The following is a 21,344-nucleotide window of genomic DNA, read 5'->3' on the forward strand; positions in this document are numbered from 1 at the left end:
CGCGCCGGGGCTCCCGGGCGGACCGCGATGGAGACGCGACCGCGACCGCCCTCGCTCTGCCCCTCCTCCCTCCCGCGCGGCGGACGGACGGACGGGCGCGCGCCCGCGGTCCGTTAGCCACCGCCGCCGCGGGGAGAAACGCCTACCCACAGCGCGCGCCGCCGGCCACCGCTAGGGCTCCGCCCCGCCACGTCACCGGGGCCTCGCCCCGCCCCGCCCTTCTCCGCTCCCGCCCACAGGTGGGCAGGAGATCTCGCGAGAGCACGGGGCTACCCCCGCCCCTCCGCCAATCGCCGGGTGCGGGACCTCCGCGAGCGGTGGCGGCGCGCGGGCGTGGCCGGCGGCGGGAGCGCTGAGGCGGGAGCGAGGTCGCGCTTCGGGGACAAGAGGGAGGGAGAGAGGGAGGGAGGGCGAGCGGGGCGCGGCGGGACGGCGGGTCCCAGTGCCCCCCGGCCGCCGCTCTTATGGCCGTAACTCGGGCAGCGGCGGGGCTTGGGGAGCGGGGTAGCGGGAGCGGCCGCCGGCCTGCCCTTCCCTCCGGTGCCGGAGAGCACCTCCCCCGGCGGAGGGGTATATTTGTAAATATACACTGGTGACCAGTATACAGGAGACGAGGCCTAAGTGGGGTGCCCGAAAGAAGAAGAGGGAGGCTGCGATCACGAGTGTTTGTTTTTAATCCCGGGGAAAACTTTCTGCGGTAACACGGGCGTGGTGGCGGCAGCCCAGGCCTCTGGCTCAGGGGCTGCTGAACCCCACCTGCACCTGAACCCCAGGGCTGTGGGGCAGCCCGCCTGTGTTGGGGCTGCTTGGGTGCTGTGGGGCAGCAAGGGCAAAGCGGATCTTGGCCAGCCCCTCTGCCACCGCTGCGCGCCAGCCTCGCGGCTCTGCTGTCGGCAGCGGGTTCAACTCTGACAGACACTTGGACCAAAAGGGGGTTGATGTGTCTCACAAGAAGAAGGGAAGTGTGGCATCGCCTTAAGAATCTGTTAATAAACTCACCAAGGGCATCAGCCTAGGAGAGCGGTAGGATGTCGACATCAAGTTTAAGCGATGCCCACCAGCGAAGAATTTTCACACTGAAGAGCAAACATAGATTGCAGTAATTGAGAGAACTGTTACCTTAACAGGATTCCTACGGTTTGGATCACGCACCTAATAATAGCCATTGGGAGTCCACCTCCTTATCCTGTTACACGTGCTTCTGGCCACTCAGGGCTTCTACCCGCACAAATAATGATCCTTGGATCATTGCTCCCCATGGAGGAACTGTCGTGGTTGCAGGACAGTGCTTTGAGCAGCCTGTCATTGCTCATATATAAAACCAACAGGCTAGGTTAAATAAAAAAAATAAAATGCCCTGAGTTCACAGTGACTTCAGTTACAGTGCATGTCTTAGTTCTTATTATTCCCTTTCCCCCTCCCTTGGATCAATGTAATGGAAGACTGCAGAGAAGTGCCTCCACCCTATAGCCCTCTTCTGAGACAAGATGCCTTCATTTATGCTGTCAAATAATTCTGTCAAAGAGGAGTAATTTTGTTCTGGTGTGAAAGTAAGATTAAAGGAAGGCAAGGAGGTTGTGCCACCCTTGGGTTCTTACTGTCCCTTCTACAGAACTGCTCCTTTTTTCAGCCAGAACGTAAAATGTATTCCGACAGTTCATTTAACTGAGTTTGATCCGGGTTATGCCAGGAGGGCCAAAGCGAGTTATAATTAGATCTGAGCTCTTCAACTGCTCTTCACATCTTTTATTTCAACTAAGCCTCTTCCAGTGGCAGAATCGCCACACCACCTAGTGGCTGAAGGCATTCTTAGTCGTTGGAGATTTATACTGTGCTGATTTTATGCTGACACCTCCAACACCTTGCCCGTGAATTTGCGTCTCGATAGTGCCAACAGCCGCCCTAGTTGCTGTATTATTAGCCCTAAGACAGGCAGAACCACTGTCACGGGGATGCTCTAGAACACGGCTGGCCCCTGAGAGAACGAGCTTGAGGTAAATACCTTCTGAGAGTTTAAATATTGTTCCGGATGTGGACAATATGTAAAGATTTTGCTCAGGGTTTCTGGGTACAGAAAGTAGAGTACTCTTTACTGAAAGATCAAAGTACTCTCTACTTAAAAGAATGCACTATTCTTCCAGGGGTCAAAATAAAATCCTGACTGCAGTTAATGAAGCTCCTCATTCGCTTAAAGTTTCTCGGTGGTGCTCAGTATTTGCCTGCTCTTCTTGCAGCGGCTTGCCTCAGCTTGAGCTGGTAAGAGCACATGTGGGAGTTTTAACTGTCCTTTTTTGAACTTCCCTATTACTCCAGTCATGAGACTTCCTGATCAGCCTTAGCAAACCAGGAAGAAATCGGTGATTTGACACGAGGCGACTTCACCCATCCCACCCATTCCTCTCTCTGGTAAAGCTGTCCCTCCAGAGCAGGAGGTTCGGGGGAAGGTGGCTTCCCATCGAGAGGGGCAGCAGTCACAGCCTCTGGTCAGCGCTTGGCGGCCAGATGCTGCTGCCCTTCCAAATTGTGGTAAGATGGAGATGGAAAGGTCAGTTGATTTACATGGGCAGAGATGTGCAAAGTTCATAGTTTCAGCCAGAATTCCTAAGCTGTGTAGAGATCACTTAATAGCTAAATTGTGTATGTGACAAAATTCCGATTTTTTAATGGGAACGTATTTTCAGTGACTAAAATTTTCCCAGGGGAGCGTTCTGTGATTCAAAATGGCACGTCTGGTCAGACCCAGAGCAGGAACTGGTGATGGCTAAAATGCATCAGATCCACAAAGTCTGGTTTCAGTTTTCAGCCCCATCACAGGGACTTGACCCAGGGCCTCGCATACTGGGTAAATGCCCCAAGGACAGGGCAGCTGGCAGTTAGTGGGGGCCTCCCTCTGCCTCCTCATGGAACGGCTCTATTCCTCACGCTCTGCCAGCCGGACCAGGAATCCCAAGATCCTGATCTGCAGAGCAGCAGGTGGAACACGCACCATTTTCAAATCCAGTTGAGGCTGAGAGATACCTGTCCCACGGTGATTGACAATTAATTGCTAGCCACGCATTTCAGCTGCAGGATGACAGAAACTTCATGTGTGCTGGGTATGCTACACATCTGTCAGCGGTAAAGGTCAAAACTTTCCATTCTCCAGCCCGGCAGCCTTCTGTACGTGTCATTAGTCCACCTGGCAGTAGCTCACTGGGAGGAGAAGCTGTGTTCCTATCAGGTATACCCTGAGCAGGATGAGACTAGATTACACCTGAAGAGATTTGTGTAAACAACGGCTTTAAGTCTGTGGCCTGCTGACTTTTGGGTATGTAAACGCACGCAAACCTGATGCAGTGTGGTTTTGGTTTGACAATTGCAACCGTTCCAGCATGGCTGGAGCAAAAATCCAGCTAGTCTGCTCTCCTGCCTGCTGTGGGAGGACGAGGCTTAAGGGAAGACTACAAGAACAAGGGGAGAAGGCCAGAGGGCCTGTTTTTACACATTGATGACTTCTGTTGATTCACGGTGAGGGGTTTCACAAACAGAAATTGCATCAAAACTGTTCTGTTGAAAGTCCGCCGTTGTAGAAGAACAAATATTCCTGATACATTTCACCTGTAAGTTAAAAATTATCTTAAAACTGATTTTAAAGATGATCCTCTAACTAATTTACCTCTGCCAACAGCTGTAAAGTGGAAAATCTGTTTGTTTTTAAACCACCTTTTGAATTTAAGTATATCACAACATTATAAATTTCTCTTTTTGAATGATTACTACTTTGCAGTGCCTACGTAAGAGCAGCTTACAAATGCGCCTAGTAGCTCGAAGGATTTTTGGATCAATCCATGCAGCTCTTACACAGAAATTCTCACTATGGTTGAGTTAGAAGTAGACTGAACTAAGCATTTTGCCTCTTAAGCATAAAAAAAATATTAAAAAAATAACTCATATGACATTGAACTCCAACGAGGACTGAAAATTCAATACACAGTGACATTTATCGGTACTTAGTAAAATTTCTTTCCAGCTTTGTAGGGAACATTCACACTAGTATCTGAATGGGATTCATTGGGGATTGGACCATTTAGGGTTTGAGGTTTTTTGTTGTTGTTTTTTGTTTGTGGGGTTTTTTTAGGAAATTTAATGTACTAAACATCTTCTGTAATGGCTTTTTCTCACCATGAAAGGTGCTTATCTTAGAGCAACAACTGCACAGGAGCTATTCTGAAGTAAACAAAAAAACCTAAATCGGTAAAGCCCTGTCTTTTAATTCTGCAGCAAGGTAAATAGCTGATGCCTCAGCAACTCTGATCCACCGTAACCGAGGTACTCTTGTTTTCACTGCGGTTTTCTACCTCAGGATACTTTATGCCACTTGGTGGCCCTGAGGTGAAGTACACAGCCCTTTTTCGGCAGAGAAAGCCATTCCTGAATAAAACGTGCGAGGTACAATGTTTTCAAATACAAGCCAGAAAAGCACTTTCCAAAATTTTGAGAGATGTTTTCAGTGCTGCAGGAAAAAGGTCAGGTAACATCTTCTCAGTTGCTCTCCCATCTGCCCCTCGCCAGGGGCATGGCAAAGCGGACGCAGCCCCCTGGTTAGCACTGCAGTGGCTGCAACTGCACTCCCGGAAATCCCCGCGAACCAAAGTGCTCCTCACTCTGGCAAATACAGGGATGCGGCCAAAGAAAGCTGGAGGTACGGTCTTACTTTGCAAATTCTCTATAAAGAGGAGTAGGATCACACAATCCCTTGGAGGTCCTCAGCCGTGAAACAGTAGGCTGCAAGGCCAGATCTTCTTTGTTAGCGATGGGTTAAAAAATGATGGCTAATGCAGTAACTCCTGTGCAGGGCGATCTCAGGAGAATCTTGGCTTAAGTCACTTTCATATGAGCTATTTCAGTGTAGTACTGGGAATTTCATCTGTTCTGATATATATATATACACACACACAGATACATGTAGGAATAAAGATGTTGATTAGATTATTACACTTCATCCAGCACAGACTATTTCTGGATATTCCTTTCTAATATATTTGAAGACCAGCAAATATAGTTGAATTTATTTATAGTAACAGAATAAATTAAAAATGCTTCTTGCTATATAAGCATTTGAAAAAGCTTTTTTTTTTTTTTTTTTTTTTTTTTTTTTGCAAGGACAAGCACTTTTAATATGCTATTAGGATGTGTTTGGTGAATGAATGTACAAGATCCTCAGCTCAGTTATTTTTATTTAGCAGATGTAGACGTTTCTAAGGAAGGGGATTCTGAAAATAGTTGCAAGTCTCTGGGCTTGCTCAGCATTTCAAGAATAGTTATTTCTGTCTTCCCTTGAAGATGTACTTTAACTTGTCAGTCCCATGAAAATGCAGACTGTTCAATACCTAAAAATTATGCCTACTGGGTTTTAAGTTAAGGAACAAATTAGGGAAAAAGTGTGAGCCTAAGACTGTCTCATGTTGCTTGTAATTTTCTGAAGAATTCAAAAGGTCTCCACGTGTGTCCTTTTTGATCCTGGTGGTTTCTTCCTTCAGAGATACTGTACCTCTGACCTCTGAATTCCTCCGCAGGCTTTGTCCTTCTGTGCGAGGCCTCATGTCCTCCATTTTTGAAGGGAAAAGCTCTCTGGTTTTGCAAGGAAAAGTGCTATTGCAAGACCCGACTCTGCAAGTCTAAGAGTTTGACTTCCCATTAACATGTTCCTTTATGATAAAATACAGATGGCAGAAGTGTTGCAGCAATGAAGGACAGCTATTTAGGAGACAGGATTTAAGGACCCCATACATCAAGTTCTTAAAGCAGGCTCAAAAAGCACGTACTAACATACCCTGTTGAAATCACAAAGCCAAATGTCTCATCTACCTTTGCTTTGAAATAAAGTTTTGATGCAGCTGCTTTTACACCAGTTACTGGAGGTGACTTTCTCATTCATGTCCACGCCCTTGTTCTTGTCAAAACTGTAAACCAACAAGCTTTAAGGAAATTAAAAGAAAGAAAAGTTTTTCCATTTCTGGCTTGTGCTTGAATTTTATTCTCATTGTGTGCCTGATGAGAGACTGGGGCTTTAATGTTCAGATCAGTGTATGTTTTAGGTTACCTGCACGATAATAATAGGCCTCATCCGCTGGACATAACTTCATAGTCTTTGTCTGACAGAAACCTTACACCCCCTGCTGTGAGAATCCCCTGCCAAACACGAGCAGAGAAAAACCGGACCCTTGGTGCTGAAGGCAGCACCTGCAGCTTTAGGAGTGATAGTTTCGCAGGAGCAGCCACTTGGCATCCCTGCTGATAGGAACTGGAATGGCTGCGGGATTGCGCCTTCAGTGCTCGAAACACTGCTTGGCCCCTCGGGTCTGTACGGAAACGCAGCGTCGTGCAGCTCTTGAGTGACAGTGACTGAAATAATGAGCCAATTGGCCTACATAGGTGGCTGAGCTGATAACTGAGTCACTTCTGCCTCTCAAGAGTTTATCCCTGAAACGGGCTGTCTGCACATCCCAAACCTGGACCAACACTGCCTACGCATCCCCGCGCCGGTGCCGGGCGTGCCCGCTGCCTCGTTGGGCTGGCTCACCCATGGAGGATCAGAAGGCCCAGCAGCCAGCATCTTAACAGCAGGGGTGCAGACAGCACCAGTGGACAGCAAAGTTGTTCTGGGGCGTTTTGATCCTCCAAGCGTGTGTTAAACCAAAATCCACGTCCCTGCTTTCTCTTCCCCTGCGATTGTACGTGCTGTGCTCAAGGGCTTTCTGCATGTCCCAAAGCAGAGCTGCAGAGAGGTTCACCAAATGTCACGAAGCTTCTATATTTACCTGTCTGCACCGTGACCTCTAATAAATTATTCCCGGGCAGCAAACGCATCCCGTTGTACTGTGCTCTGCCAGTAATTTGACTGCATTTGTAACCTCCAGATTGAAGGCCTCAAGCCCCAAGACTTTGATGTAAGGCTATATTGTGCATTTTCTTTCCTGGCAACAGGTTTTTCTTCAAATAACGTGATATCAGAGTGTGGTTTTGTTACTTATTTCTGCAAGAATAAGCTTTCCTACTCCTTCTGAACTCTCATTTGTTATCAAGGGCATAGACCTACTCCGGTTTTAGTTAAAACATTCAATAAAAAAATTGCACCTATGAACAAAACTGGGAACTGTCCCCACTTCAGTCCCTTTTGGTAAAATCCAACACAGATCAGCAGCATCAGTTTTGTTTTCAGCAAGAATAAGATTGGGGGTTCCGATAAAATCAACATTACCTTTATAAACAGCAAACCCTTCCTCTGCTCTGCTCTCCTCTGCCCCCCCCAAACCCAAACCATTGCCACTAGCTTTGCTTGTTGGTTTCCATATAGAGGCGGGAAAGGCCCAACAGGCCGTGACGACTGACCTGGTTCTTTACCAGTAAACATGGTTCCACGGCTGCGCTGAAATACTGCTTCAAGGACGTCTCCTCTGAAAGAACGTCAGTCTTCAAGGTGTTGGACACACAAATCTGCTTTTCAAGAGGGCCACTCATGAAAGGATATTAGAAAGTGAATACTGTAATGTATTGAAAATACTGTGATCGCACCAGAAAGAATAATTTATAACATATATAGAAAAAGAAAAAAAAACCAACAAAACAAAACAGATGGAGCCCATGCATCTGATAATATCGTTAACATAAGAACGAGGCAACAGCTGTATTTTCCCAGTGGTTTGTTAAGATGTCAATTCTGCTACCAGATTTTTAAGTTTCTTAGCGTATTCAGAGTTCCTACTTGTATTTATTCCAGTGGCATCGGTCTGTCTTTTCCCTTTCTTAACGTTCAGCAACAGCCGGTGCCTCCAGACGTAGGACTCGCAGCCCTGCACTCAGGTCGCTTTGCTTCCTCAGTTTTAACCTAGCTGTGGTGCAAGGCTTTTCCTCCATTCCCTTCCCTTCCAGGGTTTTACGTAAGGGTAAATTTAGGTCACCATACATTATTCACGTAGTATGCATGCAATTTGTGTAGTTGTCAATAATTCATAAGAGGCAGGACAGCTTCACTCCCAGTTGCCCTTTTCAATGCAACCAAGCCAGAAGACTTGGTATGCTCTCAAGTCGTTTATGTTTTTGTCTGAAAAACAGTGTCTCGCCTCCTTTTGTGCTCTCTGCTGGTGGAGATGGTCCCTTACCAGCCCATATTGCCTTGTGCAGCGATTCCAGCTCACCTCTGTCAAGGGCATCACACCCTGGGAAGCAGATCTCCAGCAACCCGAGCAGCAGAGGCAGCTGGAGGAGTAAGAGGTCAGCTGCCCAGCTGGCCACTGTCACCTAAACTCTGGTCTGCGTGGTGTTCCTGGCTCCTTCTCCCTCCGCGGCTTTGATTGCAGTGGAAAACACAGAATAAAACGATGAGAAAAGGCAGTGGGAATCAGAGCTGAACAAGACTTGCTCTCCCCTGTCGCCCCGCGATTCACACCAACCTAACCAGATGGCGTGGGCTTTTGAAAGACGGGCACGGGTTGGGGCTGGCAAAAAAGGCCAGAAGGAGACACAGTGGGTTCACCCAGTTTGAAAGCGCTTCAGGGTCACCTAGTCAGGGGGAAAAAGCCAAGCCAAGCAAAGCCAGACTGCATGAAAAAGGGAATTTTTTTGCCCGAGAGTGACAGCAGCTAAAAATCACGTTTTCTCTAGTCTCATTTGCTTTCTGTATTTTAGTTTGGAGCATAGGGAATTTGGGAAAGAGGCAATAGAGTAGGGGTCATGCCCACTGCATTGAACTGTTGCATGGAGAGGATTTCAAGTAGGTGAAGTGGCTCACAGGACAGCCTGGAGTGCTGCTGTACTTAACATATGGCAGCATGAAGAAGCCTAAGCCCAGTTTTCCCAAACAATATAAAAGTCTAATTGAAGGGGGTAACTGTCCTCTACCATCAGCAGGGTCCTGTGATATTAAACAGAAGGTAAAAGACACGTGGTGGAAAGATGCTCATCAGGGGACAAAACAGGAATTCAAAAGCCCAAACAAGTTTACTCTGCAATAAAGCAAAGATTGTTTTCCCAGCTCAAACACATAAAAAATATTTTCCAGTTACATTTCACTAAGACATTTATTGATATTGCAAGCGAAGTGAGATGCAGAATTATGAACATTTGGTGATTCCTATGAGGGAAAAAAAAAACTTGACACGCATGATGTAAACAGCTAGAAGCCAACATTTTCCTAAAACTTTATAAAATGCTTGTAAATGAGAAAGACAACTGCAAGAAAAATTAGCAGATAATTAATAAAAGCAACTTAATATATGATGAGGGGTGTCTGGTTTTAAGTTTCCTATTGTTGTGATAAAATCGTACAAAGTCTATTGGGTGAAACAGAGCTGTTCCTGCTCGCAGGAGCTGACAGGACATCTCTGTGGTGCTCTTAGAAGAATGGAGCGATGCCTCTCGGTTTTGAGAAGTTCAGGGGAAAACATCAGTCCTGAAAAAGCCCCCACAAGCCCACGCCTTGCACTTACTTACCACGGAAATGCCAGTCTTACTGCATGATCCACTCAGCAGCCCCAACTTTGCTCACCCTTTACTTTCTCCTACATAAAAAGCACTTACACATCCGCTGGGTTACCTACATGAGGGTTAGATGGGAATCAAGTAGCAGCCGAGTCCAGTTTTGGAGTACCCCTCACTCCATCTACAGCTCAGCTAAGTCATAGACCAAGCAGGATTCCTCCTTTCCCTGCTTCACAACAGTTCAGGCGTTGCAGAAGTCAGGCAATCCAAATGAGAACATTACTTTTGTACTTACTATTAAAAAAATAGAGAGCAGAACCCTGACATTGCTTTGCCAACTGTACAATGAGCCAATCAGCTGGTTTTTCTTTGTTCTTATAACAGTATTTTCTCACCTCCAGTAGCATCTGGTGAGGTTGGGTAGCTGCAGGAAGGGGACTTGCTGGGCAACCAGCATGCATCCTTTCAGTGTTTTGAGGGACGGAATGACTGCAGAGAGGTGTGGTCTTTCTGCTGCTGCACGTGGGACCCTCAGAACAGGGACCCTCAGAACAGCTTCCAGAAGCATGATGACAAGGTAGGAAGATCCTTTATACCTGATGGAATGGAGGGGTACTGATAAATCAGTCCTGACAGATTTATGCAGATAAAATACATCTTCTGCACTTTAAGTCCTCTTGTAGACAATCATGAGGTGCTGTTCCCAGAAATGGAAGGGAGAAGTTTGAAAGCATTAGAAGTTCAAGGCAGGCAGTTATCCAGCGCAAATGCCTCTCCTCTCTCACAAAAGAAAAATGAAGTTATCAAGGACATTGGTAAGGACAGGATGCTATTTTTTAGGGGATGCTGTTTTTAGTAGGGTACAATCTGTGCAAAGCAACCCTTACTGCAACAAGCTCTGCTTTCACATCCCAAGGGGTGAATATGAGGATATTGCTGTAATCACTTCAGTATCTCAACACCCCCACCCCCCACAGGCATGTAGAATAAAATACAGAACCTGCAAGTTGCTGGAGCCCTCTGTGCTCGCTGTAGACAGTGTTAATCAGAACCGTTAGTCATCACACACAGTAGTTAACAGTTTTTTCCAGGTAATCTCAACTGTCACATTCACAACACACTACAGGTTATTATAATGCTATGTCAGCTCCTAGCTATTTACTTTTGCTCCAGCTTGTCAGCATTACTGTATTATTTTGTCTGCTGACTGATTAAAACCACAAGACATCCAGGGATGCTGGGTCAAGAAAGCTTTGTGGGCTTACAGGTGGGGAAGAGAAGGCTACTGAGAGTTATCATTCCCCCACCCCCACCCCAAACCAGATTGGGGAAAACAGCAAATGCTTCTTCATTCAGCTTGCCTCTCAAACCCGTTACCGATCCTTCAGTAAGAGCACTTCCCAGATACCCATATTGGCTCTTTGTAGCCTGAAAGAGCAAACCATCTTCTTATACGTACGTACAATTAGCTCATAGGGTAGGAAAGACAGCTCCCTGCCAGGGTGGTTCTTTTCCAGCCCAACTCCAAAGGGAGACACAGCCTTTCCCTACTGATCTTTCTCCCTTTTGCAAGACCCGCACCCCAATTTACAACCCGTCAGCATGGAAGGAGACAATTGGGAATTAAGGGAACTAGTCAAGGGATCCTTTATTACAAAGCTGGTAGGCATCTAAGGAGGACACTGAACCTAGAACAAGGAAACACTAGTACTCATTTACAAACAGAACTCAGCATTTTTATTCATTGATTGACTTCCTGCCAGTTTTGATATTTGCTACCACCAGAGAAGAGCGTAAAAACACAGTACAACATTGTTAACCAGTTAGGAAGGCTGGAAGGGAAAGCAAATCCCAGTACAATTGCAAGTAACTCAGTGGAGTTTATAATTAAGGTTTTTTGTTTTTTGTTTTTTGTTTTTTTTTTAACGGATCAGCAATGAAGCAATAAATATGCTGCTGCACTGAACCAACAACAGGACTTTCACTAAGTTTGTGGTTTATTGCATTACAGTTTAAAACTAAACGTTATCCATCATCATACAGTTGTTCACCAACCAGGTAAATGACACTTTTTCATATGTTATATGCTAAATGGCTAAAATTATGCAGTAGCTGAACTAGACTAGGACTAGTAGAGGTAGATATTGAATGGGCAGTGCCAGGCAGAGATATTTTTTAAAACTACTTTTTGTCTTTTGTTATGAACAGTTAGCAGATGTAACATTTTCAATTAAAACAAACATCTTAGGAAAGCTATTCTAAGATGCTTTGGATTTTCTAGTAATATTTCTCTTGCAATATTCTTACAAACTCTTTGATACGGTCCCTTGTAAACTGGACAATCTTTGCCCTCTGAGTTTTCTGCCACAATTTACTTGAAGACCAACATACAAAGCTAGAATCTTTGTGAACATACTACTATTTGCTTGTACCACTCTAGAAGTAATACACTTTTACAGCTTCCTTGGCATGAGAAGACTGCATTTATAATATTTACAGCTTCAGTAATCTCTCTAGTATTAAAAAAACTATTTTATACTTACTCTAAAATTGAATTGCTATTAGGCCACCTCCTTATAACTCACTTCAGTCTCTTTTTGCTGAGCTGCTCTATCAGTTGCTCCTTGCCATTCTTACTGCTGGCTGTATGCTCTCGGGAAGAAGAGTCTCTGCCCAAGATAGGCATTAAAACTGGTGTTCGTAGACCGCAGCTTTAATTTCCAGGAAATATAATCATGACAGAGTGACCATGAGTTCTGTAAAAGTGTACACCCTTCGCTTCTTACCACATCCAAGAACAGTTCACAACTGTAATGCTCCTGGAAGCAAGAGTCTTTCCTCAACCTCAGCAACTGTTTTGCTCCATCTGGAACTTTAACTTTCATTAATGAGCTTATAGACCACTCGATTCCTTACTGATATGACTGTCTAATTATACTACATTTGCATTGTCTTCCTCCACAGAATCCCAAAGCAGTATGTTATCAGACAAGTGTAACTCTTACTTCCACATAGTTCGACCTATTTTACATTACCATTTAGGTACAAACTGCATTTTTAGAGCAAGCTTTCTTAGGGGGAAAGACAGGGGAAAGATTTCAAAGCTTGCTAGTTACCCAGCACAGAGCACTTACAAAAACATTTAAAGCGATCATGAAAAGGGAAAAATAAAATCATTTTAGTTCAGGTACATTGAGCTGGATTATCATATCAAGTGGTTTTGTTAGCATTAGTGGCACACGTTCAAAGCACAACTGTGGCATTTGGGATGCTAGCGCTGCAGGAACGATGGCACCATTGCTCGAACCCCCAAAGGCATCATGTTAGACAAAGGTCCTAAGTTTTCTTATCCGAACTTGCACATGTCATACTGAAATTATGTTTGCACCTCTGGTTTCCCAGGCCTCATCTCACCCTACTCTCATCCATGTTTTCTATGAAGACACTGACAAGTCAATCTGGCTGAAAAGTAAGGTGCTACACCAACTTTCAGGGTCTACTGTACAGCTGGAGCACCTCCAGGCCTGGAAAAACAAACCAAAGCAAACACTAAAGGAAGATTTAACAGGCTAATTATACATACCTCATCTAGCCCTAGAGAGCTCCCTGGGAAACTTGGAATTTTCTCCCTTCGCTAGGAGACAAACTGAGCAACAAACTTCCTTCTGTGTTCTGGCTGACACATCACACATCAGGATGATTCCTCCCCTACCAACATGGAAGTATAAGACCTCTACTGAAAAAAAACGCATAACTGTAGAAGAATATAGAGGCTTTTAAGGCATTTAAGATGGAAAGGAATAAAATGAGTTACTGAATAGATAATTTTGAGACTATTTTACCTGTTTGTTCACACATACCACATGTCTGAATGCTCTGGTCTCCAAATGGAAAAAGCGAGTACCTCACCTATCATCTTGGGGCAACAACCACTTTGTTACTTACAATTTAAGTCCGCTTCTGACTCTGGCATTGCTTCATGCAATGTGAATTTGTACAGTCTCTATCTAGGGAAAATTTGTTGTTTGAACTTTTTTTTTCCTCCCAGGAAGGACATCGCATATGTCATCACCAGGTAGCTCCACTGATGGTGAAAACATCTTTCCCCAGTGAAAATCATGTCATTAGTGAGCCCATGTTCTAGGTCACTGGCCATGACTGCAATCCCTCCTCACCTGCTTTGGCAGCCAAGCATCAATTTTGGATCTCAGCATGCAAAGGGAAGTTTTCCACTGTAGCATGGCACTCTGTGCTACTACTTCGCAAGACTCATTGCACTGGACTGTAACTTCATTTCCAGCTCTTAAAAACTCTTCCTCAGAAGTTAGCATTGCACCTAACAGGAGAGATGCGAAGATGAAGGAATAGCAATTCCTTTGCCAATTAAAGAACCACCTTCTTCAGTTAAAACTCTTTAGTTTCACTTCCTGGGACTGCAGTCTTCTGGAAGGGGACGAGGGACGTCTTTCATCCAAAAGCACTATGGATGCCTTTCAGCAAAGTTATGAAGAAGTGTCTTTGGGGAAATCACAATAGATGTGTAGATGGAGGCTTCTGGAACGCCCACAGAAATATCCTTTTCCACTTGCATAATGAAAGATAACAAGTAACTTCTTGCTTTTAGTTCATCTATTTCAACACAGAAACAGGCAGTGAAAAAAATAAAAGAAATAATCCCATTTATAGGCAGCACCCAAAAACCAGAATTCAGGGGGGAAAAAAAATTGCTTGATGCAATTCACAATCTGTTAAAAAGGGTGAGCACTCATCTGCCTCCAGCTAAGCATCAAAAGCCAAGAGAACGGCAGCAATACTCAGAGGCAAGGCCAGAAGCTCATAGCTTGTGTAGGCAAGATCGAACCATCTTCAGTAGTTGCAGAAGACATGCAGTCCAAGTATCTCAGGCTGCAGAAAAGACTGAGACCTAGACATAAATACCAGAGTCAATTAAAGGCTCTATAGGTACTCTAGTCCCTAAAAAGCCCAGCAGATTAAATATACGAATACACCAATACAACTTACATTTCCGACATGAACTACACTGCAAACATACACAAGGATAGTCTTAACCATGAAAAGAAAGTGGTGCTGAATACACAAGAAACAAAAGCCTGTTCTTCTGACAGTTAGAAAACTACAAACCCCAATAAGTCTTCCTGGATTTCTGAACTGTACGTGTCAATCACTGAATTCCGTGATGTGGAAGAGGAAGGCTGTGTATCCACATGACAGATACTCTGTAACTGAACTCCTGCAGCAAAGAAGGCACTCACTTTATAAGCTGTAGTTTATTTTCTGCTCTGTTTTAGATGATGAGCCTATAAAAAAACAACATTTGAGCACTTATCTGTATTATTAATTAACACAGTAGACAAGTAGACTGAAGCTTGACTTGGAAAATAAAATTCAATGTAACATTGGTGGAACTTAAAAGCCAAGTAGTAAGTAAAGCATTCTGTGTTATAGGACTTCCCAGACATTCAGTATTTACATATAATGCATTTGCACTTTATACTCAACAACCACCCATCAGCAGTGACATTATTAGCGTAACTGGACAGCACAGTAAGCCAACCCTGAGCTGCATTCTAGCAAACCCATTCATTTTCAAAGTACAACAGAGATTGGTTTAAATATTCACACAATTGTTTTTCAAAACGTTTTATTGCATTATATTTGGTACCTTATGTTTGACAAAGGAAATTACATCTGTAACTGCAGGAATAAGAAGCTGGTCTGTTATTGAAAAAAAATCTTGGGCCCCTTAAAAGTTACAAAGTCTTGGGCTTGCCTGAAACAACTGAGCAAGAAATATATTCTTAGAAATGTAGGGCTTCAAGTATTACAAACCTGTGACACTGTGGAAAAGTTCCAGAGGTATCTAAACTGCAGCACTTTTTTTTTTTTTTCTGCATAACGTGAACAAGGCCTGCTGAGGTTTTAAACTATTAGTCTCTTGATCAGTCAAAATGGTAGTCAGGAGTTCTCCTCTTTGCAACTTCAAGCCATAGTATGTTCTCATTTTGTTTTCACTCTATGTGAAAAATGCATGCTATCTTTCTAATTAGTTGGTGCCACATCACAGTGCATAATTTTATTTGGTTCTTGCATTACAGTTTTAAAAAGTTTGGCCAACCTGTGCTGATTGGTTCATCTCAAGAACAGCAACATTGATTCTCCCCACCCCACCCCCCAAGTTTAATTCAAAGAGAGTTTTAACTGGTTCCTTCTGTTAAAAACTGTGGTGCAAGAACACCAAACTGATCGTGTACAGTGAATTTCAGAGACACAACAAGCTTATTGAACACACTATGTTTCTTAATTCTGCTTGATATCCGCATGTCCCAGCATCCGCAACATAACACGTTATGTTGCAGGTTTCTCTGTATATTCTGATTCACATTGCATACTTCCTATGGACAGAATCATCCCCGTATCAAAATCAGTCAGATGCTAAAGCCCCATCAACTCTTTGTGCTCAGTGAAAGAATCCAGTGCTAAAACAGCATTTTTGCTGTCTGAGATAACAGTAATCTCACAAGACAAATTTAAAGTAATATTTCTGCCACACACCTGCTCTGAGGGCTATACGCCTCCAGATTTCATATAAATTAGTTTAAAAACATGGGTAGGTAGGTAAGGAGAAGGGGTTTTTTTCTTCAATTTTAGCAGCTTTTAAATTTTAAGAAACCGAACAACCTATATCCAGTAATATGTTAGATATTTTATATATATACTTTGTCAGCAGGATAAAAAAAAAAGTAAAACTATTTGAAGGCAACATTTTTTTTTTTTCCTTCTGTTCTCTGTGTAAGTTAGAACAATTCAGCAGGTGCGTGACAAAAATATTATACACCAGATATGGTCCAATGTCATTTTTTTCCAATAAAGTTGTTCATATTTCATTGGCCAGTTCTTCAGGTTCTGCAGAACTATCTCCATTAACTGTGATCTTCATATCCTCCTCATATCCAGGGGGCATGAAAGCCAAAGCATAAGGGAAAAGCTTATGACAATTTGCTCTGTAAATTTCAGATGCTTCTTTACAGTCTCCAAGGCTACCGTCACATAAAGCTTCTAATACCTCCATACAAGTCTAATTAAAGAGAAAAATAAAGAAGTGTTATGGTTTCTTCAACATTCCTCTGAATACTCACAAAACCAGAAATACAATACTACAAAGAAAACAAACTCCAAGTATTGCATTCAGGTTTCTACCAATATCAAATGACTTTTTTTTTTTTAACTAGACACAGCACGAAATACCAGTATAGCCTGATTCAAAATAACGTAGTTTAAAATGGGATTTCAAAGCCAGCTAGAAATCTTGACTGAAAATGTTGGGGTTTTTTATCATCTGTTCCTTATTTTCCTAAAAAAAAAATTTGATTCTTACTAGTTGGCAACCAAAACCCAGAGTTACTTGCAAATAAATGTGTTTTTTTTGGGTTTATGGTGCCCCCCCTCCAATCCTGGGATACACTGAACATTTCAGCAACACGTAACATGCATTTGAATTATAGTGTTTGTTTGCAAATAAAAACAATGAATCTAGAATATATACTCTAATTTCCTAAGAATGACTTTTGTGAATGTGCTTTTACACGTAATTGGAAGAATTGTGGAATATAATGTAAAAACTGCATCAGCTGAATAACCATAATTAGACGTGAAAACATTTCTGGTAGGGGGAAAAAAAAAATTACGTTTAAGGATACATGACTTACTGAAGTGTGTCTGTAAGTAGTAAATCAAACCAAATTACTCTGATATTATCATATCCTTCAGATGTATCTGTGGTTTCATATCCATTTTTGTTCATGATTTGGAAGAGAAAAAGGAGATTTCCTGGGGGTTTTTTTCCTTTTTTTTTTTTCCCCCCAACTTGCATTCCAAACATGACAAACCGACTTCCTGAGCTTCACTAAAGCCCGGCAGCATTTAACATCTGTCCATGTCGTGCATGCTAGCATTAGCATAGTAAGCTGGTCTTTTTCCACTCCTCTGACATTTACTATAGCGTTTATTTGTTCTGTGTATTGAGATTAACTGCTCTCCTCCTGCTATGGGGTTATGAAGCTCTCTTCAACAACCCCTTTTCCTCACATTTGCTCTTTGCGACACTGGCACCCACAGAAGGTCAAATACATCCAGATTTATACCCGAGACAGCTGGTCTTTACTAAAATTAAGTGTAATAAATTTGATCTCTTTGCACATGAGAATGCCTTTCAACGAATGCCTAGACTCCTCCAGAGTCTCATTTTTTTAAGGCACGTTCAATCTCCCATCTAAAAGTTCAGTAAAACTCCAACTGTTGCTTTATGTTGGCACCAAGAATGCTTAAACTGAACTTTTCCAGGTTTATCACAATGCTGCATGTATCATCTTTATACACTGCTGAGTCAGGAAATGCTTGCTGTAGTCCTACAAAGAGGACACCTCTAAACCAACCAAGGATTTTTGATTACATTTTAATCTTTCCCTAGTCCAATTCTCAGAATCCCACTGTCAGGCAAGAAACTCAGCTATGAGGCAGAAAGAATGCCGTTGAAGGCAATTTAATTTTTGTTTTCTAGATCTATTGATAATCTATCTTAAGCTCTTTGAGACGGCTTAAACAATAACACAAAAAACACCCAAACAAGAAAACAGTTTACGAAAACTGCTAAATATGCACTTAGGATATAAAACAGTTTGCGTCCCATAACCAGATCAGAAAGGACCTGAAACTTAAACATCCTAAACAACTTTATAAATCATGGCAAGTTGTTTTTTCTTGTCTCCTTTTCCGCTCTGTTTTGTCCAAAAATTCTATTGTGATCTTAAAATCCTTCACAATCAAAGCTCTGTTGAACCCAGTATGTTTCCAAAGGGTTGTTTTTTGAAAAATGCTGATTTTCACCCACAAAATAATAATTTTACTAGAAAGTTCACCAATTCTGAAGTCCCCAGATACAAAGAGCACAACAAAGAAAGTGCCAGGGGAACTGAAAGAAATGAAATGTTCTGAAGTTTGCACAGCCTGCCAAGGAATCTCTCTAATACTTAATTAAATGTGTTGGACACTCTCACAGTGATGCCAAAGGAAATGGTCTGACTAGGATACAGAAATAGTTTAGAAAAGACTAGAAAAAAAGAAGGGACATTTTATTCCTCCTCTGCTTTGTCAGGTAAGGTTCTGCCAGTGTGCGGTCAGAGGAAAGAAAAAGTATGTTTACTAATTCTTTGTAAGAAACATATGAAGATACTAAAAAAAATTTACCTTCTCTCGAATACTTTGAATTGCAAGTCAGAACTGATAAGCCTTCCCAGATGAAGGTGGGGAGCAGGGAAAGGGGCATGGTGGCAGTGGCACAGGGAGATTCTTCCACGACAACCAGAATGGAGCAGAGTTTCAAAAGCTTTTTACTTTAACTACACATTAAGATCAAAATGTGCATATGCACGTTTTATTAAAATTGAGGTAATTCACACAACTCGCAGAGGGACGAATATAGAAAGCCTTCATCCGAGTCTGAGCCACTCTTAAGTCAATCTTTTTCTTTTGAACAGTTGCCTGTGTAACAGCTAAAGCTTGGACAGACTACAAGTCTTTTCTCATTGGGGAGCTTTAGCATCTTTTGCCATGTGAATTTTCTTGCGTTTAACAAGCTTTTCCATCACCTGTGGCAACAACATGGTTTCTGCTGCTAGCGAGCTATTTTCATATTATGACAAAACTAAATTAATTTAAATGTGTGAAAAGGACATTAAACATTTCAGTCCAGATGAACCTGATACCCCTTTCTCTCACATGACAACCCAACCCCTCCTTACCATAAGGCACAGCAACCATTTCAGCTTCCTCTTACCTCTGTAATTTGCATACAGCTTCCATAGATATACCAGAAGTGGTTTACAATTTATAAGTATCTGTTACCTGAAGATTTCTGTTAATGAGGGATTCATCCAGGGTCATTGCCAGCTCCACTGCCCGTTTTTGACTGGAAGGATCTATATAGTACATCATTTTGGCAGCTACAGGAGGAAAAATAAGCTTCATCACCCAGTGGATGACCAAAAATGTCTTATATACAAACATAAAATAGAGATAATATTACTAAGAGGAGATACTGAACTCTACAGTAGTAGCTGAAAATGGAACCACTTGGAGCATTAAAGCTTGACACCTGAGCAAGTAAGAAGGGGAGCTTTAAGCCTATTAATTTGATGCTAGACAAAGCATTCAAACAAATAGGCACTGTCTACACTGCAGGGGAGGAGCACTTTGCTGTGCAGAGGAGTCCTGAGCAGTGAAGATAACAAATCGGACCTGCTGCAACACAACACAGCTCCCTCCAGCACCACTGCTCCCATCTCCTTCACACAGAAATCAGGGCACAGAAGAGATGTGCACAGGGAGCTCTTGTTATAATGTGGTGTCAGGACACAACCAGGACACAGTTCCGAGTCCCGTGGCACAGATGTAGTTGAAGGGAGTTGATGCCAGAAGACACGCAAGAGTAAACTCACTGCTTTTTGTGGCCAGGTCCGAGCGCAGACTGAGCCACAACAGTAATGCTGCACCCCGGGGTGGTTTACATCCTGTTTCCCACGTGGTACCCACTGTAATATGCAGTCGCTACTGACAGCCTTTCGTAACGGGTAACCAGCACCATCTAGGCTCCTCTTGTCAGGCATACCAATAGCTCTGGGTGTTACCTGGCTGGCTGAGCACTCAGCACGCCTCTCTTGGCAGTCAGCCTCTTCAAATATATGTATCAAAAAAACTTTGCAATGCATCAACACTATTTCACATACCATAGCTCATACAAACTATTTCACAGATGCTTTAAATGCAGTTACAGTCTTGTGATACATTCAGCATGCATCAGAACTGAGAACAGGGCAGAGAAGTCCAAAAATCTGTCTTTTAGCAGCATATTTTAAAAATTAAAGAAAACCACAGACAACCTGCTGGTCATGTTGTCACAAAAAGACAAACCGAGAGCAGAAAAGCATTCCCGATGGAAAAAGTGATTTTTACATCACTGGTGCTGATTCCGAGATGCCAGTGCTAGACAAGTGCAGAAAAAGGACTAAAGCAAAATACCTGATAACCTATGTGGTAGTGAGTCATAGTTCTTTTTAAGGAAAGCTTCATTGAAGTTCTTTGGATTAGTTGCTCCAAAAAGCCGATTCATTTCTTGGTTTAACACTGTTCTAACTGCATCAGGCAGATCCTTACTTTCAGATACTATTGAATTGGAAAAAAGAAGTTAAGAGGTTACCACAGGCAATCACAGTAAAATCTAATTTATTTTAATATTTGTCATGTTTACATTATTAATATGAAAAAAAAAAATCTCAAAAGGAACATGCACAATATTTGAAAAGGTAAATAACGGGATGTGGCTGGAAAAAGCTTAACTGTGACAGTTTTCTGATGCTTAGAAAAAGCCGAAGCCTTTGTACTCCCAACACACTTCTCCCCTTCACTGATTAAAATCTATTCACCTCAAAGATTGAGGTTACCTAAGTCTGTTCTTAAACGCATTTAGTTTGTAGCCATCAAGAGGAAGGGTGACCTTTGGGGCGAGAGAAGAGAGAGAATCCTTCCAACGTTCTAACAAAAGAACAGAATTCTAAGCCTTCTCCTTGCATGCCAACAGCGGCTGCCAGCAAAAAAGCCAGATTCCTCACTCTGCAGTTTCCAGTTCTTCACACACTTGCTCTTTCAGGGGCTCACCATACTACTTACAGTCTTAAGACGATTTACTAATACCTGGTTGGAATAACTACTAAATCCAGCTGCAGTCATAATACACATACTTAATTTTAGCATGAATCAGCTGTTTAAAAAAGCTTTCTAATACATGTATTAAATATTTTGAATTAATTGTG

At 42.8% G+C, this 21,344-nt stretch overlaps 1 protein-coding gene across 1 annotated transcript in view; it reads right to left on the bottom strand.

Moving 5' to 3' along the window:
* Positions 1 to 16,171: 16,171 nt before the first annotated feature.
* The window catches only part of NAA15 (N-alpha-acetyltransferase 15, NatA auxiliary subunit), a 39,142-nt gene continuing 33,969 nt past the window's right edge, over positions 16,172 to 21,344 (bottom strand). The window contains exons 18-20 of the mRNA XM_086464896.1: positions 20,554 to 20,697; positions 19,381 to 19,478; positions 16,172 to 16,555 (exon numbers count right to left, since the gene is read on the bottom strand). Coding sequence (XP_086321022.1) covers positions 16,355 to 16,555; positions 19,381 to 19,478; positions 20,554 to 20,697 — 443 coding nt within the window. The 3' untranslated portion in view covers positions 16,172 to 16,354. The remainder of the gene's footprint in view (positions 16,556 to 19,380; positions 19,479 to 20,553; positions 20,698 to 21,344) is intronic.

Source organism: Leptosomus discolor, chromosome 4, assembly GCF_034619465.1.
Source record: "Leptosomus discolor isolate bLepDis1 chromosome 4, bLepDis1.hap2, whole genome shotgun sequence".
NCBI classification, from domain to species: Eukaryota; Metazoa; Chordata; class Aves; order Leptosomiformes; family Leptosomidae; genus Leptosomus; species Leptosomus discolor.